At 35.5% G+C, this 21169-nt stretch overlaps 1 protein-coding gene and 1 long non-coding RNA gene across 5 annotated transcripts in view; one reads left to right on the top strand and one right to left on the bottom strand.

Moving 5' to 3' along the window:
• The window catches only part of LOC139149802 (1-phosphatidylinositol 4,5-bisphosphate phosphodiesterase beta-1-like), a 159033-nt gene that overhangs the window by 35295 nt on the left and 102569 nt on the right, over positions 1-21169 (bottom strand). The window contains exons 15-21 of one of the 2 annotated variants that reach the window (XM_070721783.1): positions 20795-20884; positions 14491-14858; positions 14140-14236; positions 13385-13469; positions 9948-10020; positions 6488-6539; positions 5448-5602 (exon numbers count right to left, since the gene is read on the bottom strand). In XM_070721783.1, coding sequence (XP_070577884.1) covers positions 5448-5602; positions 6488-6539; positions 9948-10020; positions 13385-13469; positions 14140-14236; positions 14491-14858; positions 20795-20884 — 920 coding nt within the window. The remainder of the gene's footprint in view (positions 1-5447; positions 5603-6487; positions 6540-9947; positions 10021-13384; positions 13470-14139; positions 14237-14490; positions 14859-20794; positions 20885-21169) is intronic. The other variant, XM_070721784.1, reaches the window with a different exon arrangement.
• LOC139149805 (uncharacterized) overlaps positions 1-21169 on the top strand; it is a 151623-nt gene that overhangs the window by 45827 nt on the left and 84627 nt on the right. For 2 of the 3 annotated variants that reach the window (XR_011556152.1, XR_011556150.1), the window contains exons 6-7: positions 5456-5680; positions 11012-11102. The exons of the other annotated variant lie outside the window; for it this stretch is intronic. This is a non-coding gene — a long non-coding RNA (uncharacterized lncRNA). The remainder of the gene's footprint in view (positions 1-5455; positions 5681-11011; positions 11103-21169) is intronic. 3 annotated transcript variants of the gene reach the window in all.

The following is a 21169-nucleotide window of genomic DNA, read 5'->3' as shown; positions in this document are numbered from 1 at the left end:
AAAAGGTGCTGAAAGCAACACACAGAGACAGCCCAATATGTTCGGTAGGTAAGCGCCAAACACATCGAAATATCCTTATGTCGTCTATTAAACATAACTAATTATCACGAAATATTTACATTCAGTTTTTTAAACATCAAAAATGAAAATTGCGGTTTTCAAGTTTCAAATTATCAACATTTATCCCCTAATCACTTTCCAAATTCAACCTCTGAATACTGCGATAGCAGTCCGATTACTACGCACTCAACAAGGGGTCAACAATTTTGTAACTTGACGCCCCAAATACCACGTCCGTTGTGTTAACAGTTTTAGGATAAACAAAACAAAATTCAAAAGGTATGGTAATAAGAATTCGTAGTGCTCGTCATTTATGAAACGGCTTTGGGTGAAATTCACTACCCTTTCCGAAAACTATCACTCTGCCGGAAACTATCACTCTGAGTGTAACTGTGTTGGACGTAGACCTTTGATAGAACTTTCATTTCCTTGGAGCACGAGGCAAATGATGCAATCGACCCATGTTCCCGTGCATTTCAAGAGCAAACGAATCCTACAAAAAGTGATGTGCTAGGCCTATTTTGTACATGTTTTGATGAAGTAAAACAAAGAAAGCTTGTAGCCACATTGTCGGGTCGCCATTTTGAATCGCCGTCTTCACCGTTCACGATTGTGTAGAGAGAGAGATGGGAAGCTTCCTGCAGCACAATTGTTTCCCGATACATGAGAATGTGACATCAACTGTCACCCTTCTTGTAATGTTTATTTGCCATAATTGGCACGCAAGCATAGTATACCTAATCACATAGCCTGACAAGTCATTTTATTTTATACTCGATCGGCGAGGTGATTGACTGTACGCGACATGTTACCGTCGGTGATCTCGAGCTCCTGAAAAGACCATGTCATTATAGCAAACTAAACACTAAGCTTACAATGTTCTCTGGTGCGTTACGCACTGGGTGTACGTTTCGAGCGAAGGAAGCTCTAGCCACACACCCTTACGGACATGAGATTGCGAAGGTGTGAAAGACTGTTTGCCCGTAATAAGATAAGTCGTCGGCTCAACTTCGAAAAGCCGAAAAAAGTCGAAGAAGTTGGGCAAGGGGTACACGCCCACCCGTAACTTTTACTTGCGTTTTATGTGGACAAGGGGGCAATATGCAATGCAAGACAGTGACGTAAGCTAAGACCCAAAGAGTGATTTTACGTTTGGTTGTTATGGGCATGTCATAGGCCCTTTAAGTTGTCAAAATTGAACTAATCTACAAGAAAATGGTCAAAGCATGTCTGAGTAATGGCACTTGACATGAAAAAACTAGAATGCCAGATATGAACCAAAAATGTCCCCTGTTCATTACAGAAAAGACTTACTGTAATTAGCCAATGATACTGCTAAATGCCTTTCTTGACTAGTAATTCTTTGTTTGATTAACATCTGCAGCAAGTGTTATCAGATTTAGTGCAGACATTCAAGATATAGATGCCTAATTGTGAAGTTAATTAAAGTTCTATGGTAGATATGACGATATTGTGGCCAAAAGCAACACCTCGGTCACTCAAATGATTAGCAACAGCATTCCCAACTTTGACTTATTGATATAGTGATTCATATACTGTACCACTTCACACAATTCAGACAATTTTGGGACCAATCCTGACTGGTGTAGCATGTTGGAAGGGTACGCTTACCCATGCTGGACACCTGGTACTACCATTAAGTAATAGTTGTTCAGGGTAGTGCTACTGAACTTTGTAAATCACAAACGTACCATGGACCTGGTAATGTATTATCTTGAATGGAAATGATTATTGGACTAGTTTTGTGTCATATTCCGTGTCTGAAGGCCCAATTTTACTAAAGAAAACAATGGGATTGGTTCAAACCATGGTCACTGTGGTAAAAATGTAAAGCTCATCTGGCCTGCAACCCTAATTATGAAAGGTTATTCAATAAGTCAATTAGTAATTAATTGACAGGATGTCGCTAAACACTTTGAGACCACTGAAAGATCAACATCTATACCATGTTTCATCAAATTTGATGCAGTTATTAAATTCTGGACATATAACAGTAATTAGGAAAGTTCATTAAATATGCAAATTAGAAAATAATTAACATGATACTGATAAATGTCTTTGTACTAGTACAAATTTAAAGGAACATGAGCTCAACAGCTCTACCAAAATTCTACAATTCAATTGATGAAGTATTTCTTGACATAACAGCCTAATTATGAAAGTTAATTAACTATGCACATCAGCAATTAATTGCCATGACACTGCTATATGTCTTTGTTCACTAATAATGCCTTGTGCTGAACATCTGTACCAAGTTTCATCAAATTTTCTGTATTTCTAGACATATGACCCTTATTACAGAAATTCACTCAAATATGCAAATTAGCAATAAATCGACAAGATACTTCTTAATGTCGTTGCACACTATTAGAGCGCTGAGAGATCAACATCTGTCCGGGGTTTCGTGTAAATTGCTGCAGAATTTCTAAACATATCACCTGAATTACAAAAATTCATCAAATATGCAGATTAGCAATTAAATTGACATGTACCTGCTTAATGTCTTTGCACACTGCTACAGCTCTGGTATATCAACATCTGTACCAGGTTCATCAACTTTGAGTCAGTATTTTCTTGACATATTACACTAATTAAAACACTTCATCAAATATGCAAATTAGCTATTAACTGACATGATCCTGCTTAATGTTTTTGCACACAGTTACAGCTCTGGTATATGAACATCTCTACCAAGTTTCATCAAATTTGAGTCAGTATTTCTTGATGTATTACCGACATAATGGAAATTCATTAAATATGCTAATTAGCAATTAATTCACACTATACTGATAAATGTATTAGTGAGCTATTAGATCTTTGTGTGACCAACATCTGTACCAAGTTTCATCAAATTTGGCAGTCTCTCAAGAAACAGCTCTTTTTTAAAAATCACTAATTATACAATTTAGTACTAATTATGCAAGCCATACCCAAACTAATGGACGGGCATGTGTATACCATAGTGCATTATCCTTGTACCAAGTTTGAAAGGAATTGGCTCTGGCATGTCTTATACATCTGCGTAGACGGAAGGATGGACAGATGGAGCCCAAACAAAGTCCCCTGGACTTCATAGACTGCAGGGACTAACAAATGATTCCCTTCACAAAGGCAGTGCACAACAATGTAACAGTTGTAGCATATGTTTATCTCCTGGGAGTATATCAGACATGATGTGATGAATCCTTTGTTCGAAAATGACAGTATCTTTACTACAGTCTATCCATATTTTAATAATTAAGACGGAATTTATTTTTCATAATAGTATTTTGTGAAAGAGTTGGCAATATTTCGTGTCAATATAGTTTATAACTTTGTAAATGATGAAACCAGGAGCTTAACTCAGCTTTCATGAGATATTGATTGTTCTATACCTTAACTCCTCTTTGAAGCGCCCTGTTAACTAGTTGTTAACACACTTTTAAGCACACTTCTTTGAGTATGTTCCTTAAAACACCTTCCTATCTAGATTTTTAAAATCATTTCTGACCACATGCCTTTTCAAATTGTTTCTTGACTGCAATGGAGTTACATTTACACACAAGTACAGTAACTGTATCATATGAAACTGCCAAAGTGCTGCTACATGTTAAATTAATGGTATTTATACATATTTGAGTAAGCTACCGGTATACTCAAACGTGATGCTTATCGTCATGCTCACAATGTTGAGGTTAACACAGATCATACATCATTGTACTTTTTAAAGTTGACAGTATTCAGCTCTGGTATTCGGCTTACACACAGTTGGTTATTATATATGCAAATGAGCTAGTAATTAGAATGTAAAACTTATAAAACTTGTGACATAAGTAGACCTAAGTATAATCAATGTATAGCAAAGGTCTAGTCAAAATCAGTGCTCTCCGACTATCGGTTGAAGGGGCCTTATGGAAATTCATCAAACACGCCAATGAGCTTATAATCTAAGGTCACACCTCAAAAACTTCTAACATAGTAAGACAGTAACACAGTTTCAGTACCTGCATAGTTCAATCAAATTTGATTGTGCAATTCTTGACCTACCGCCTAATGCACAAATCAATTAATTATGCAAATGATCATTAATTATGCAGGACATATCAACCAAAATCTACTCGGATCTAGATCTTCTCATGATGAGGCTATTTACCAAATTGCGTGACATTCTGAACATCATGTTTATTAAATAACTACAGGAACAAAATCCATCTATGGAAGGATGGACACACAGAGATACAAACACTACGACTGACACAGTGTGGTAACATAAGAGGCTGTTTTAGCCTCTGACCCATGGTGTCAAACCAGAGACTGGTATCAGAATACTCGCATCAATTAATCAGACACCTTGCCCAGTGCATGAATTATCTTGGTATGCCTCAAGAAAAAATGTCCGGGAAACTTCTCTTATTTACTAAGGCAAATTAATGATGAATAGTGATTAATGGAGACTATAACTTATGGTAAAACATTGATGAACAGATCAACTGAACTGTGTTAATGCAATGAGTACGGCCTGCAATGTAGGTTCTCCACTTAACACCATTTTAACAACCACTGAGTTTGGGATTTTTCAACCAGGTCCTCACCATTTTTCACAGTATCAGTTTGAGTTTGTTAGGGATGTCTATGAATTGACACAATTACAGTCTTTAAACAGACATGCCATGTTTGGTCCCAGAATTCCATAATTTTGCCATGTCACTGAATCTTGCATATGATGTCTATGAATATACCGGTATATAGCAACTACTCTTGAGTTGAAAATAAACTGAAAAAATGTTCCTTTTTTGTCGGAGAATGCAAATGTTTCAAAATGTGTTCCCTGTACGACAATTTGACCCCTCTTTGCATTTGTCAAGAAAGTGCCCATCGTGATTATTCAAAATATACAGTCAAAGTGATGCTATGAGAATTCAAAAACTCCCGCCCAGTGTATTCAAATGGCTGCGTCATCAGAAATCTCCCTATTGTGCGCCCACGGTCCTGTAACTTCCCGTGTTGCCGGTTTAACTCAACACTGACAAACTTATGTAGAAATAGTCTAATACCAAGTACATATGGTAATAACCTTCTGGGTAATAAATAGAGCCTACATCAATGTTCTGAAATTTATTTGACTAATGTAACGTTATGTTATCAATATGCATGTCAGCCAAGACAATATTTGATCAGAAAGCTCATTTGTATGATACACGCATGTTGTGTACAATATAATTTATAAGAATTCTATTTACATGCGCCACTTCTTGATAGACATGCACACATGTCAGTAACATTGTCATCACATCTGGCTTGTCTACAACTTCACAATATCCATAGAGAAGCCTGCATCAATAGAATGTACATGTCATTGAGTTGGCTTTAGCAAATAAAATAATTACCTTAACAGATACAGTACCAGCTACGATGCCGTCTACTGTGGACTCAGCAAAAGGATCGAAATGTCTACCTGCACGACGCATGAAGTCTGGTTTTATGATATATCCACATCGACCGTTGTATTCAAATATGCCCATATTAAGCTGCATAGCAAGATCTAATGTCAAAAAAAAAGATTATGTCACAGATATTATGTACTTGAGATAGAACAAGGCACGCTGGGAGCCTCTACTTGGTCAGTATGTTTGAACTCACACCTTACCATATACTCATCAATAGTCACTTAACTAGTTGGCTCTCTTGGATTTTACTTGAATTTACCTGAATTACTGCAAAGTAGCTGATTATGTTCTATTATGTCACAATTGACCAACTCAAACTGAACTTACAGATTGTAGCTTGCATTGTTAGATTTCATTGGAAAAACCTTGCTTAAGGGATTGAAATTTCTCACATGAAAGCCATGACTTACAAAATTTCAATCTAAGTTCTGTCTTTTTTAACATGTGGCAGCATGTTTTTCTGTACACATTTCTCCAATTTTTTTGCTCATGAACTTTCTACCAGTAATGCTGTACCAATAATTGTTATGTGTGTACATTGAATGAGAAGGGAGGAAATGCTTCCAATGTCAGTGCAAAATACTATAGAATGGCCAGATTCCAAAAAGATATTTATCCGTCACCCCGTTAAATCCCACAATTTATACAAGTGTTGTTGATTTAATGGATGTCAGCAATGTGATTGAACTCTTTGCACAGTGAAATTTAACACCAAAATTGAATAGCTGCTTGCATTCTCAAAAGGTCATCCTCCCAGTTTTTGTTCATTTAAAGAGGGAAATTCTACTTTTGTAGTGTCTTTAAATTTACAACTAAAATTGAACACACTAAAGAATACATTTTTCTCGTAAATTACACATAATGTTTGGATAATGCCTTTGGGGACAAATTTCAGTAAACATTTCTTTCATATTTGTTTCTCCTTATAATTGAATGGAAGGTAACAAATGAATGTTAAAAAAAATCCTAAATTTACTCACCTGGACTTTGGAAATTCAGAGCTACCAGTTGGCACCCAACATTCCAAAATACCTAAAGCAAATTAAAAAGGATTTATTTTTCACGAGTCTGCCATCATCAGCAACTAAAGAATTTTATAGTTAAGTTACGCACACATGATACGGGTCTTCCAATGGTTTTGCATGAATAACCATCTTACAGCATCTTGAATTCTGTGCAGTTGAATATAAAATGCATGCCATGTGTCCTGTGCAGTAAAACCTGCACACCCAAATGAAAGTTAGCCTGGCCATAGCTACTCCACCTGCCTGTACTGGACAGGGAAAAATAAACCTACCAGGTGGTGAACTCTTATGCATTCACTCCATTTGATCTGGAAAAAAGATTCTTATTTTCTTCTTGATGAAAATTCACGAAAAGATGAGTAGTTTTATGTGCAAAGTGCTGCTGGCAGAGCAAATTCCAATTTGTTAATGTTGAAGTGAAGCTCCCTATGTTGGTGATTTTCACTCACTGGGAACCACCCTATACTCTGATTCTATATTTTGATAGGCAAAAAAATTCTCCTTCCTCCCAAAACATTTAAAAATTACTGCTCTTAGATATATAGGTTCCTCCAGCTGCTGGTACTTGTATTAGTTTCGCTTTATGTATTATGCAACTCATGATAAATAATTGTAATAAATTACTCAGACTGATCAATTGTCATGGAAACTATGCATGGACAAAAAATGTGTATTTTTTCATTGGCTTGGGGTTGTCACAACCTTGAAGAAATTTTATTAACCACCTGTCTTTCTTTGACAGCATAAAAATAACTGTTTTAGAAGGTGAGGAAAGCAAAGACAGTCAGGCAAGGTGTCTTCTCCAAAGGAAATTTACCACAAAATACATCTTTATATATATTTTGTAAACAAAGAAAGAAGAGATTATTTTCACAAAAAAGCAAATTCCATGATGAGACATGAAAAACCTGATATGTTTTTCTTTCAAATGACTTTTTAGTTTTGGAAATGGAGTAATATCATATGAATAGGTATTTTAACGCATTTGATTTTGTAACTTATATTTTCAACTAGCATAATTAACATACAAGTATTTGGTGACACAAAGGATATGAAATTGGTTGGAAATCTGATCATGTTTGTTGTAATTTTTTCCAACTGCTCCTTAGTAAGCTTGTTTCAAGGTAAATGTGGAAAAGGTGGTAAAAAGTGCTTGACCCATTCTGCTGAATCCTTAAGCATGTAAAGGATGTATACTCAATGTGCTCGCTACATGTACCAGTAGCTGAAGGGGTCAGTTCTGGGTAATTTCAAAACTGATATTGGAAGCAGTTCGGGTAACATTGAAGTTGACATTTTGCTTTAATATGGATCTTTATCACCATTAGACTGACTATATCTGTACAGATTCATATTTTTACTCATTCCTATTTAAAAATATGGGATACTTATCAGTTATTACATGAAATATATTTTGTAGGTTTTGTAAACAAAGGTTACATATTCAACATTTCATACAAAATTACTTTTTTATTAGGTTCGTTCCATTTATCGGCATGGACAGTGAGTTTACATTTAATAAATGCTAGATAATAGACGTGTCTAACAGAGACAGAAAATTTTGTTTTGATTTTCTGTAAGCATTTATATATCGCATAGGTACCAGTAATTCTTAAATCCATCACCCCATTAAATCCCACAAGAAGTAAACCTCTTTTTTTTCAAAACATTAAACTAAAGGAGGAGTAATTTCAATAGTTCTGGTAGCAACTACCATGCATAACTCTTGTCCACAGGGTTGTATCTATGTTAGTTTCAGTTGTTATGGAAAGTCCTATGTTTAAATTACACCAATTCTATTTGACATTGTAATAAACAGAACATGACTATTAAAATTGACTTCCCTGAAAAAATACTGTCATACTCTAGAAGAGTTGAAATTTTCACAGTATGCAATTGATGCTGGTTTTGTCGGTGAGTTGATACCATGCCATTATATGTATGATATAATCTAATCCAACAGGAATTCCTCTAATTTAAAGATGAAATCATGGAAATTGAAATGAGTAGAGCTAGTGGTAAACCAATTTGAAGAATAAAATTAATGTTGTAGCTTGAACTATCCTTCAATATAGTGATGGTCCCTCACAAGTTTGTTTAACATTTCACAGTGACCTTCCCATCAAAAAATGTTCGTGTGAGCATTATGTCAAAATGTTTACATGTACATTATTTTCTTCTTGAAGTATATCAGCAAAATGCTGTAACTTCTGAGGTTGAAGAAGTGTCCTCATGTTTGAATGTCAAACACTTGCTTGCAATACCATGACATCCATTAAAAAACTATGACCTGTGACATTTCCTTGTTACATTTTCTTTCCTGATCAATTTGTAATTTTGGATAATTTTTAGTGTGAACTTTGCATTCAAATAAAATCATATAACTGTTCATCCTTGGAATCATGCCTTATTTATCTGAACCTCCTGCAAAAAATTTACATATTGTCATTGACTCATTTGTGAAAAGTAACTGTCCTGCCCACATGAATAACATGATACTTCAAAACTACATTCGAGCAATGTATGGATTAAATATTGTCATGTGATATTTTTGTCTCAATACTGAGAAACTGAAGTTTCTTCAAGTTCAGGGAAGAAAAGTTTGATGTCTTTGCAATTGGCCACAATTCAATAAGCTTTGGATGATAGGTAATCTTTGCTTATCATAATTATTTGTATGTTCACCAGTATACAATGCAAGATCCGAGGTACATGAATATTCCACATTGATTAAGGGTCATTAGCATAGAATTTGAATACCGAAACAATGCTCATTAGTGTAATCTGCATATTTGAATATCATTATACCTCGCATCTTGCACTAATAGTTCACCAGACCGTAGAAACAGAAATCCTTGGCTGTTATACTCATTTGCTGCATCTGGCACTGCCATAATATAAATGTTTGGCACTTTACAAAACTTGTACAAAGGTAGTGGGGCTGGGGAAAGGGGTGGTGCGTGCATTTAATTTCAGAAGTATCAATTAATTTCAGAATGATCAATTAATCAGTGTTTCATCTAGAGAGGGGGATGGGGAGATTCCCCCTTTGTTGACATGTTGGCACCCCCTAATAATTTGTCAAAGGGGGGACCAGCCCCCCATGAAATGTTGCCAGTCACACCTTAGAGATACAAGTAGAACACATGAACTGGTGAAATCCCCCCTACATTTTCTGGTAAAGGGGGAAAATCCCCTCTGCTGATGCCATCCTGGATGAAACACTGATTAATATGTAGAAGTGGATTAGAACTATAAATTTTTAGATTTATTCCCAGAGTTACTGAAAGAGTAATGTCCATTATGTGAAGGGTCTACAGTACAATTCATGATTCTTCACATGTGGGCATTCTTATGCACTGTCCAATTAACCATCCATGGTGACATCTTTCCAAAGAAGCATAATAGTACTCACCTGTGGCATGAAGTTGACAGAGTCAATTCGGGTTCCCTTTGGATAGATGCGGCTTAGCTGTCTCTTGTTGTAGCTGTTGCAGTTGTAATGTTAAGGGTTATTTGTCCATCAATATTTATACAAAAACAATTATAGTCATTAAAACACAGGACATTACGTCAAAAGTGTGACAAAGCTATAACAGGAAATGGAGGTGTGTGACATTTGCCAGGTTTCATGAAAAGAACAAATTTAGCCATCTGTGAAAGGAAGCTGAACAGATAGCAGTCTTCCTGTGAAAGGACTCTTCCATTATCCATTTCCACGTAATTTCAATTATTTCACCCTGAGCTACTTACTGTCTATCAATTTTTTGCACCAAGTTGCCATGATTACTCGAGTGTCTTTGTTATCTGTCTGCATGTATGTCAGTCATTCTGTCCATCTGCTGAGTTTCTCACAAAGAGTGGCAGCACTTATCAGCTTGAAATTTGGTGTGTACATGCAATTTTGGTCAAGGATAGAATTTCTGTGATCTTAATGTCATTGCTCAACAATATAAAATTGAGCTCAACAAATGCAAAAATGATAGATTACTCGTGTCAATGACCAAGGGCTTCCATTTTTTAGCACAATCTACTGATATTAATTGATCTGTGTCATATCAAACAGACTAGATTGTATCATACTATCAATATTTCTAACAGAACCTAGGTAACATAAGGAAGCGTAAGTAAGTTTTGAATTTCTGTTTTGAGCAAAGTCAGACTACATATGTACTTGAATTTCAGCAGTGGTGGTTCCATATACAGATGGTGCATTTGTTGTAGCCACATATCAATGTACTCACAGTTTTCAAAATAACAATTAATCTGCTTTTCTGAAAAATGTTAAAAAATATACATTTCAATTAAATTTTAATAGATATAATGTGTAAGGACACTTGTATGGACCTGCAAATGACATTATAACATAGGCCACTGTTCAATTTCTGAGAAGACTTTTTCACCTGAATAGGAAAAGTGATACAATTCACTGATCAAAGTAAGCCTTCCCTAGCCCCTGTATTCAAATCTACCTATTAGCTCTGCAGGTTTGAGAAGTTACGCTCTGCGGTTTCTGAGATCAAGAGTTATGGAAGAAGAAGAAGAGGCAGAAGAAGAATATTGAATTCCGGTAAAACCAATAGGGGCCAAGCCCTTATATTTCTGTTTTGATGGAAACTTAAGTGTGTGTGCCTATAAAGTTTATATGGTTACTTTCATGGAAATGAGGAAAACATCTCTCAAAATGTGATTTAAGGGAAATTCTTGACCGTATTTGAACTCAAAACATATGGCTCAAAGTCACTGAGCAAAGACATCATAGTCAAAACTGCATGGTGAGATTCCCACCCTTGTAAGTCACAGGGAAGTAATCAATCAATCACAGGGAAGTACTTAAAAATCACTTTCATTGCACTGTTTACACAGATTGCATAATTGCTATAAATAGCACATGAGGAATCTTACAGCCCAGCTTTACCATAAAAACCCTATCACTTTGACCACTCTTTTAATTGACCACTCTATTTTTTTCCTCAAAAAGTTATTTTATTTTATCCTTACCAAGTCAACCATAAATGGAAATTAGAACTTTCTCTATCTCTATTTATTTGACCACCCTATCATGACAAACTATTATGAGCAATTTCTTTTAGATCACATACAGGGCACAATAAATGCCAGTTCAGAATATGTCAAAGTTGGGATTCAGGAAAGTTGCCTTTACATGTTTTAATCCTCCAAGATGGTAGGCATTTCACTATGAACTGTCAAAAAAAGTTGAACTTTCTGATAATTCTACACTAAAATTATTTTGGCTTTGATGATTTCCCAATTAATTCAATTATTTAAAATCATATTAATTATTTTTTTCTGGGTGAATTGATAGGGTTTATACAGTACAAGAATTACACACAATGTAAGTCAAATTTTTACCAAAAATGACCAAAAAAATTCCTTAAAAATACACCTTTGCATATTTCATCACAATTTGAACAAATCTAAGTTGGGTTATCCCTAGGGACCTGTATACCAAATAACAAAGCTGTCTGACCAGCGGTTATGAAGAAGAAGATTTTTTACCAAAAACGCCTTTTTTGGCATTAATTTGCCTATTTTCAACAATATCAAAAAATTAAAAAATGGTTTCTCAAAATCCTATTTTTCATCTACACAACAAATATCAAATCAGTAAGTACTGCGGTTCTCAAGATATTTGAGTGGACGGACGCCTCACAAACGGACATACATACATACATACATACATACATACATACATACAGACTGACGCCGGACGCCGGACGGATACCCATCCCAATAGCTTCTATAGACTATAGTCTACAGTAGCTAATCATTAGTTTTCAAACAATGAAATCACATGCACCAAGTAGCAATGTGCGCCTCGTGGACTAGCAGGAAACAAGGTAGCATTGGACCATTCCATTATTAGCATGAGGCACAGAAGGTTGTAAATGGAAAGTCAGAGAAACAAAAGTATGAGGAGAAATCACTGCTTGGCCTACAGTTCTGCCACAATATTGTCGATGTCACATTACTTCTCATCAGCATCTTTGATGATGTTCCTTAGTGTAAAAGAATATTTAACCGCAAAATAATTTACAACACAGTGCTCATGGTTATACACCTTTCACAACAAATAGAAGATGAATTCTCCATCACAGCTCTGCATGTGCTCTGGCCACACCGACCACACCAGCTTAACAGTGCCAATGGACAGTTTGATGCAACTACCATTGATCAAAATATGGCAAAATGAAGCCTTTTCTAAATCGTTATTGGTCAGTCATCAAAAACTTCACGTGTGGAGGGGTTACAGTCAGAAAAATTAGTGCCATACATTGTTACCGGACTTCATACATACATGCATGTATACATGCATACATACATACATACATACATACATACAAATGAACATACAATGATGCATGCAGACAGACGATAGACACTTGACAGCTACCACCTCTATAGCTTCTATTGACATGGCAACTGGAAGCTAAAACCAGAGTTTCATACATGTATGCAATACAGTACTGAGAACTCTGAGTTGAAGATGTACCTTGGGTCATCATTTCTATCTTTATGAAATAAACATTGCAGATAATTGTTTCACAGATATACACAAGGTTATCAGAGCCAGAGATTATTTCAAAGGAGAGGACAATTGCGAAAACTGAAACAGTTGTGGGGTATTAGGACACATTTGTATCAAAATATTGACAATTTAAAATTTCCGCAGTTTAAAATTTATATGTCCCTTGAGTGAGTTGCACATAATCCAATGTTTAACATTTTGTTTGTCTAATTGGCATGATTGCTTCACAGATTTTTAGCAGACTTCGCCCACTGCTGCTTGATTGGGATGTGACAAGTGCCTCTGACCATTGATGAGGATACTTTACAAATTCAACAGGCTGCCCCTTGACATGCAGTAAAGCTGTTGACTCAACAAAAGATGAGATTTCGTAACAGCGATTTTTCTCTGTAGAGGAAAAATAACAGAAATTCACAGTATATTAAACATTTGTCCTTTTGCCCTCATTAACGCGAGAAAAAAGAAATGAAGGACTGAAAAGAACAAAAGGTAGAATATTCTTTGATATTTGGCGCATAAAATCCATGTGCACATCTTAGGCATTTAACACCATCAGAAGCACCAACTGAAAACCTAGTTATATACTTGTAAGCTTGCAAAAATGCAATGCTGGTTATGTGATTCGTGATAAAATGGTATCATGACCACATGTTACAACACAGGAAAGAATAATACATTTAGCTACAAATAAAATTCACGACTCCTGATTTTTGTGATTACAGATGTACTTACAAATGAATGGAGAGAGTATTTTTTTCTTTCAAAAATACGCTGAAAATGTAATATGCTGGAGCTAATATAATTTCATACCCTTCTTTGGAATGATATTGACAGCTGCTGCAGTATAAATCAGTCAAAAAATATATTTGTCTATCGTAGTAAGATCTATGCAAGTTATGTTTTACATGGTTAAAATTTAGGTCAAAATGATGTAATTTTCAATATCAATTTCCTCAACACATAAACATCTGTATTAAAAATACTTCCTTTTTGTACAAAAGCACTTAATAAGTTCTGCATAGAAAACCAAATCAAACATAGCCCGTGTATTTCTTACTTTCAGATGTTTCAAATGCGTGGAAGTGAACCGGTGTTACATAGTTCACCAGAGCAGACATTTCAGCACCAGCTTCCACTTCTTGACCAGCTGTACCCTAAAAAACAAAGACATGAAATGATATAGACAAGGCAAAAACAACTTTATGAAAATCTAACTTGAATATATGTGCTTAATATTGAACCGAGAGACTTGCGAGTTCATTTTGACTGATCAGTAACTATTTGAAAAATTTGATTTTTTGGAATTTACAAATGACTGGTATTCTGTCATTGTGTACATGTATTGTCTGAGTATGTCTTTCATGTCCCTGAAACAATGAAATGCATCGTTTAAGCAAGAGTCTCAAACCTTTTCTCGTTTTTCTCTCAGTCTTGCTTTTTGTTCCTCTTTTGAAAGTCCCTCCCTTTCATCATCACTGTCACTTTCGTAGTCTTCATCTATTGTGTCCATTTTCTCCGAATTGCTGAATTTCTCCTGTGCAGATGATCCTCCCTTAGTTCCACCTGGCACAGGAGCATCACTTTTGGTATTTGTCTCAGCCCTACTTGATATTTCGCTGTCCTGGACACTAGCATTTTCTTTGGCTTTTTCACCCTCATCATTTTTACTGCCATCTACACTTCCATTGGCAACAACATCAGAAACAGCATTGCCATTTCCAGTGCCTCCATTGGTCCCATTCCTGTCTGTTCCACTTGACACTGCTGACTTTGATCCTGGAATGTTCATGAAAAAAAGTATTCTTTCTCCCATCTTACGTTAATTCATTTCTTCTCATTTTGTAAATGTGATTACATTAGAAATTTTATGATAATTTTAATGTTTGCGTAAAATGACAGTTTGCAGTGTTTTGTTACTCCTGTATATTTTAAAGGGACAAAGTCGGCCATTTTTTCATGAATTTTGTTTGATACGAGATACTACTTATATTGTTTGACATGTAGAAAGATAATGAATGGATAACCATGCATATATTTGACCCCGGATATAGACATGATAAATGAAACCATCGTGAAAATGAATTAATTAATGGTCATGACCATTAATTCATTTTCGCAATGTTTCATGTATTGTGTCTAAAACCTGGGTCGAATACATGCATGGTCACCCGTTCATTCAGTATCTTTGTCCCGTTAATGTGGTCCCCCTAAAAATATTGATGTAACTGTATGACAAGACTACTGAGTTGATTCCAACACCATTTACCCGTCTCCCAAACCTTGGCAAATTAAACACTACTATTTGTTTACAAGAACCTTGTACTTTATTTCACCTGTCTGGAATATTTAATGACAAAGGTGAGGAGCCTTAAAGATAGTTGAATATCTCCATCTGTTCTAAGAAAGGTATTTGACAACAAATGTATACAACTGAACACATTGAGGCAAATGGCAACAGCAGAAAGTAGATACTGAAGTGTTCAAAGTGAGAGAATGTGTGGATGCTAATGAATTTGGCATCCCCTGGACAAATATACCCTCATATTATCCATTATGAAATATAAGATACCAATAAGAAATATAGCACAGTGTGCAATGACATAGCTTGAACAGACCTAAGTGTATGCTGCAGTTTAGCCAAGAAAGACACTGACTAGTGTGCAATTCCATTTTCCTTGAAATCCTTCATTTTTTCGCAAACATTTGTATGTTACATTATATGAAAGAACTTTACATTGCAATACTAATGGCCTATAGACTCCTCAAAAATGTATTTTTTCAATCATGATACTCTAATAAATGAGATGCAGTAACTGTTAGGTGTCCGTGGGGACTTATAGGTTTGGTCATATCTGTGCGTCCGTCCGTATGTGCGTCTGTCCATCCGTTCACGCAGATATCTCAGAGATGCCTGGAGTGATTTCATTCAAACTTGGTGAAAAGATTACTTCATATATATGTCATAAATATATATACACGTCAATTTGTTTTGTTATACAATCCAATATGGCCACCGTGCGGCCATTTTGTTACGATTTTCTCATGTACAGAGCCATAATTCAGGCACATCTCAATTGATTTTATTCAAAGTTGGTAAACAGACATTGACCTAGTGTATCATACATATGCATGTTAATTTGTTTCACAATATGATCCAATATGGCCACATGGCGGCCGTTTTTTTACAATTTTTTCATGTACGGAGCCATAACTCAGGCACATCTCAACAGATATTATTCAAAGTTAGTACAAGGACATTAATCTATGTCATACATATCCACACTGATTTGTTTTGTGACATGATCCAATATGGCCACATGGCGGTCATTTTGTTACAATTTTTTCATGTACAGAGCCATAACTCAGACACATCTCAACCGATTTTATTCAAAGTTTGTACAAGGACATTGACCTTTATCATACATATGCACGTCAATTGGTTTCACAATATGATCCAATATGGCCGCATGGCGGCCATTTTGTTACAATTTTTTCATGTACAGAGCCATTACTCAGGCACGTCTCAACCTATTTTATTAAAACTTGCTACAAGGACATTGACCTCTGTCATACATATGCACAATGTCATTGATTTGTTTTGTGAACCATAACTCAGACATGTATCAAGCGAATTTATTCAAAGTTGGTACAAGGACATTGACTTATGTTATACATATGTACGTCGATTTGTTTCACAATATGATCCAATATGGCCATATGGTGGCAATTTTGTTACAAGTTTTTCATGTCGAGAGCCATAACTCTGGCAAGTCTCAACTGATTTATTCAAAGTTTGTACATGGACATTGACTTATGTCATACATATGCATGTTGATTTTTAGCTCATATTTGGTATGTATATAAATACCAAAAAGAGCTTATATGGTGAGTCTGTGGCGTCTGTATGTATGTGGGTATGTATGTGCGAATGTATGTCCGTCACATGCAAAGGTTCCCATACTGCCAAAGCTACCATCTAAGTGTGTACAGGTAGATGCAGGGGTTGAGATGTGACGTTGTTCAAATGAACATGTAAGTGTCAAAAATATGCAAATGAGGTAAGAATAAGTGGAAAATCTGCAAATGTACAGGAGTGATGGCACGCCAATGACTGAAACAGGCTACTCCACTGACCTTGAGTCATTTCCTGTCATTGTTTATGAACTCTTACATATTAACAGGCCTGGTCAAATTAAGAGGGACCAGCTGTGTTGAAACATTCTCTGCTATGCATTTTGCTAAAGTTGACCTCCAGTACCTAAAGTTTCAGACCTTATTTACTTTTGTCATTCTTGTTTTTCTGGTTTAAATATTTCTTGTTGTTTTTCTGGTTGTACTGTGCAGAAATCATTGTCATCAACGTAGAATTTTCCTGCACTAAACAGATAGAAACAACATTTACTGTTGATCTTTGGTACCCATACTGGTATATACCTATTCTGATCAAATGTGAGCGACACCGTATAATTGCGGTATTTTTTAGACAGTAAGGTCAAATATGGCTGCGTGGCGGCGATTTTGTACAGAACCATAACTCAGACATATTTCCACCAGTATCATTTAAAGTTGGTATAAGGACATTGACCTATTTCATACATATGCTCGTCAATTTGTTTCACGTCATGTAGCAGTATCACGTCAATTACTGAAGTTTCGTAATTAGGTTGATATGTCAAGAAATACTGCATCAAATTTCATGAAACTTGGTACAGATGTTAAGCTCACATTGCTTAATAGTGAAAAGACATTTATCAGTGTCATTTTAATTAATTTGTAACTGCATATTTAACGAACTTTCCTAATTAGAGTGATACATCCACGAATACTTTCATTGTCAAATTTGATGAGACTTGATACAGGTGTTGATCTCATAGTGCTGTAAATACTGCATCAAACTTTATGAAATATGGTGCCGGTGATAATCTGTTAGTGTTAGGATAGTATGCAAAAATGTTTGGCAATATCCTGTTGATTAATTCCTAGTTTATATATTTAATGACCTTTTGTAATTAGGATGGCGGCCTACATTGGTTTTATGTTTTCATCACCATGGAACTCATTCTTTGCCATTGCGCACCATCTGTATCAAAGTATTTTTATCACAGACCTAATTAATGAAGAGGACTCTATCCTCTCTGAGGACTTGTAATCAAAGTACCCATTAACAAGTGGGGACTCTGTCATCAATGATGACTTGTTCTTTGATAACATTATGGTTCATATTAAACCTGTCCACATGTCCACTTCAGAGCCCCTGATCTTGCTGTTATTCTTTGTTACACATGTCATCTAGCTAAAATTTAATGAAAGTTTCCCCCATTGCAACCTTATGAATGTTGCGTGTAAAAAGTAAAGTACACCCCTTTTGGTCCAGCCCATGTTTATGGCTGTATTTCTTTTCAATGTACTTTTCACAAAGCTGATTGTTTTAAGTTGAGGTAACAGGAAAGACCTGGGCAATCTGGGATTAGGACATTGAAGAACACAAAATGCAGTGTATTTTCATCTTCAAACATTATGAACTAAACCCACTGAACTGACAGGATTTAAACTCACAACCTATGATACCTACTCACCAGGCTACATAAAAGGATTAAAAAAATTACTGCAGTCAAGTAGGAAATGGATTTAATCCAGTGGTCATGATGGACATGTATAGAATCGTTAAAACCGTTCAATATTTTCACAACATAGCAAACATGAGCTGACATCACAAATGAGTTGTCACCGGCATCATTCCAATAATTAAATATGGATAAGTGAAGACACAGGGAGATGTGACTGTTATTTGAATACTATACAGTGTCAATGCAAAGCTTCTTTACAAAACAACTGTTGGCCCAAGAGCATGTGCACAAAAGTCATGCCATATTAACTGTATACATTTAGAGATCTAGAACATTATTTAAACAGGAACATCCCCTATAAAAGCAGGATTATTGTAAATCTATGCAAATATTATAGAAGCCATGCCACTGATCAGATGTGCCATGTTTGGTCCCAGAATCCCATGATTTTGCCTTGCTTCAGGCGACCATTGTTATTGAATCTTGCCTGTGATGTCTGTGAATACATAGCGATTAAACTTCAGTTGAAATTAAACTGAAAAAAATTTCCATCTTTTTGTCGGAGAACACATATATTTCAGAATGTATTCCCTGTACGACCATTTGACCCCTCTTTGCATATGTCATGAAAGTGCCCATCATGATTATTCAAATTTATCATACGGTCAAAGCGATGCCATGAGAATTCAATAACTCCCGCCCAGTATATGCAAATGGTGCATCATCAGTAATCCCCCTATTGTGCACCCACGGTCCTGTAAGTTTCCGTTTTATTGAAATTATGAAAAACCAATGGAATTTTTGGAATTATGTATCACTTATTGGTTAGATGTCTTATAATAAAAAAATTAGAGATGCTTTACAAGATAAAAAAAATTAGGAATAACAACCAAATTACAAAATGTTTGTTTTGTGTCTGTATATACATTGTCGAGGAGATGATAGTGTGAAAACTTGAATTACACTTTGTAAACGTGCATGATTCACTACAAAGGAGGCCTTGCATAGAGAGTAAGGAATAAAATAATTCTGATTGCCATTGTTTTCACAGATATTTGTATATACAAAAATCATCTTATCAGTGTGTGTAATGTTCCAAAATATTTCGGTAAATTCGGAAATAGAAGCTGCATATTTTAAAAATGTATGTTTGAATAAAAGGAATTCAAACATGTACCCGGAAGAAAAAGTTCACGCAAGCCTTCCTGATTTTATGATAATACAAGACACTAGTTTGTGTCATTGTAAACCCACAGGTCTCCATTTCATTTTAGAAATATGTAACATCTTGTCCAGGCCAATGAAGCATATAGTATCCTCATATTTTCTCCTGACAGAAGACTAAGTTCGGCTGAGGAAATGTTTAGTCATTTCTTTAAGACAAAATATAAGAGTCCCCTGTGTGTTTCAGTTGCACTTTACAGGTAATTATTGGTTGTTGATGATAAATATTTTAGTAATTAGTGTACTTTCTTCTTTGGTGTGATGTGCTGCTTCAAAAGTTGAGTTTTTCCTTTACTGATAACTCCTACTGAGCTTCACTGCACAGTAAACATGAAATTGCAGTTATAGTATGCACTCTCGATTCTAATTCTCTTTCTTTCTTTCCCTCACAAATACACATACTCACCTATATTACAAATCAAAGAGCCATTATTCACATTCAAGCACACACGACTTCAAAGTACAGTGCCAGCTATACTGGTAGCATGATTAAAATAGCTGCAGGTTGTCGCTTGCTGTACCAAGCAGTTTGCATGGAGGGAAGGAATGTTAATTTTGTCACTGTAGCTATCATTACAGTGCAAAAATGACTATATACATTTATGCTATGGTTGGGTATCATACACACACTTCACATTGAGCAGAAACTGTCCTAATTTAATGCAATGGCTGGTTGCTATGTGCAGTCTAAATCTGAGTATGACTGTGCCTGGGGGTGTTAAAAGCCATGGTTATTGTTATATAATCATAAAAATACGATGCAAAACTGGAAAAAAGCTGCATTTTTATTTATTATCAAAAATGTATCATTTAATAAAAAAAGCAAGCGTGATTTATTTTTCTTACAAATCTAGATGCATGATTGCCAACTACAGCTACATTTGGTATCTACATTATTTAGTACGGTAGATTTATATTTACCTTCAACATTTTCTGTGGTCGATTTGTTCTCTGAGTTTCCCTGCTTCTTATTAGCTGAAGCATTAGAGCTAGTGCTGGACTGCTTCCTCACTACAATAACAGTAATATTTTTAGGTTCTCTTTCTAGATAATCGTTGTTCAAGTTTTTTTTTAAGTTGAAAGTAGTTCAGAAGTTTCTTTTATATTGAAATATGAACATAAATGGTACTAATCTAGTTTTCTTGTCAATTTCTTCAAATTTCATGATAATTTGGTAACGTTGATATTAAGTACAACATTCATTTAAAAGGTATTTTTTGACAAGGTTTGATTTCTCTCTCATGATTTTTGGCAGGCACAATTTCTACCATATAGTGCTGAATACATCACCATTCA

This window comes from Ptychodera flava, chromosome 14 (genome assembly GCF_041260155.1).
Source record: "Ptychodera flava strain L36383 chromosome 14, AS_Pfla_20210202, whole genome shotgun sequence".
NCBI lineage: Eukaryota > Metazoa > Hemichordata > Enteropneusta > Ptychoderidae > Ptychodera > Ptychodera flava.
Note: the sequence above shows the minus strand (reverse complement) of the source record. Positions and strands in the feature narration are given on the sequence as shown.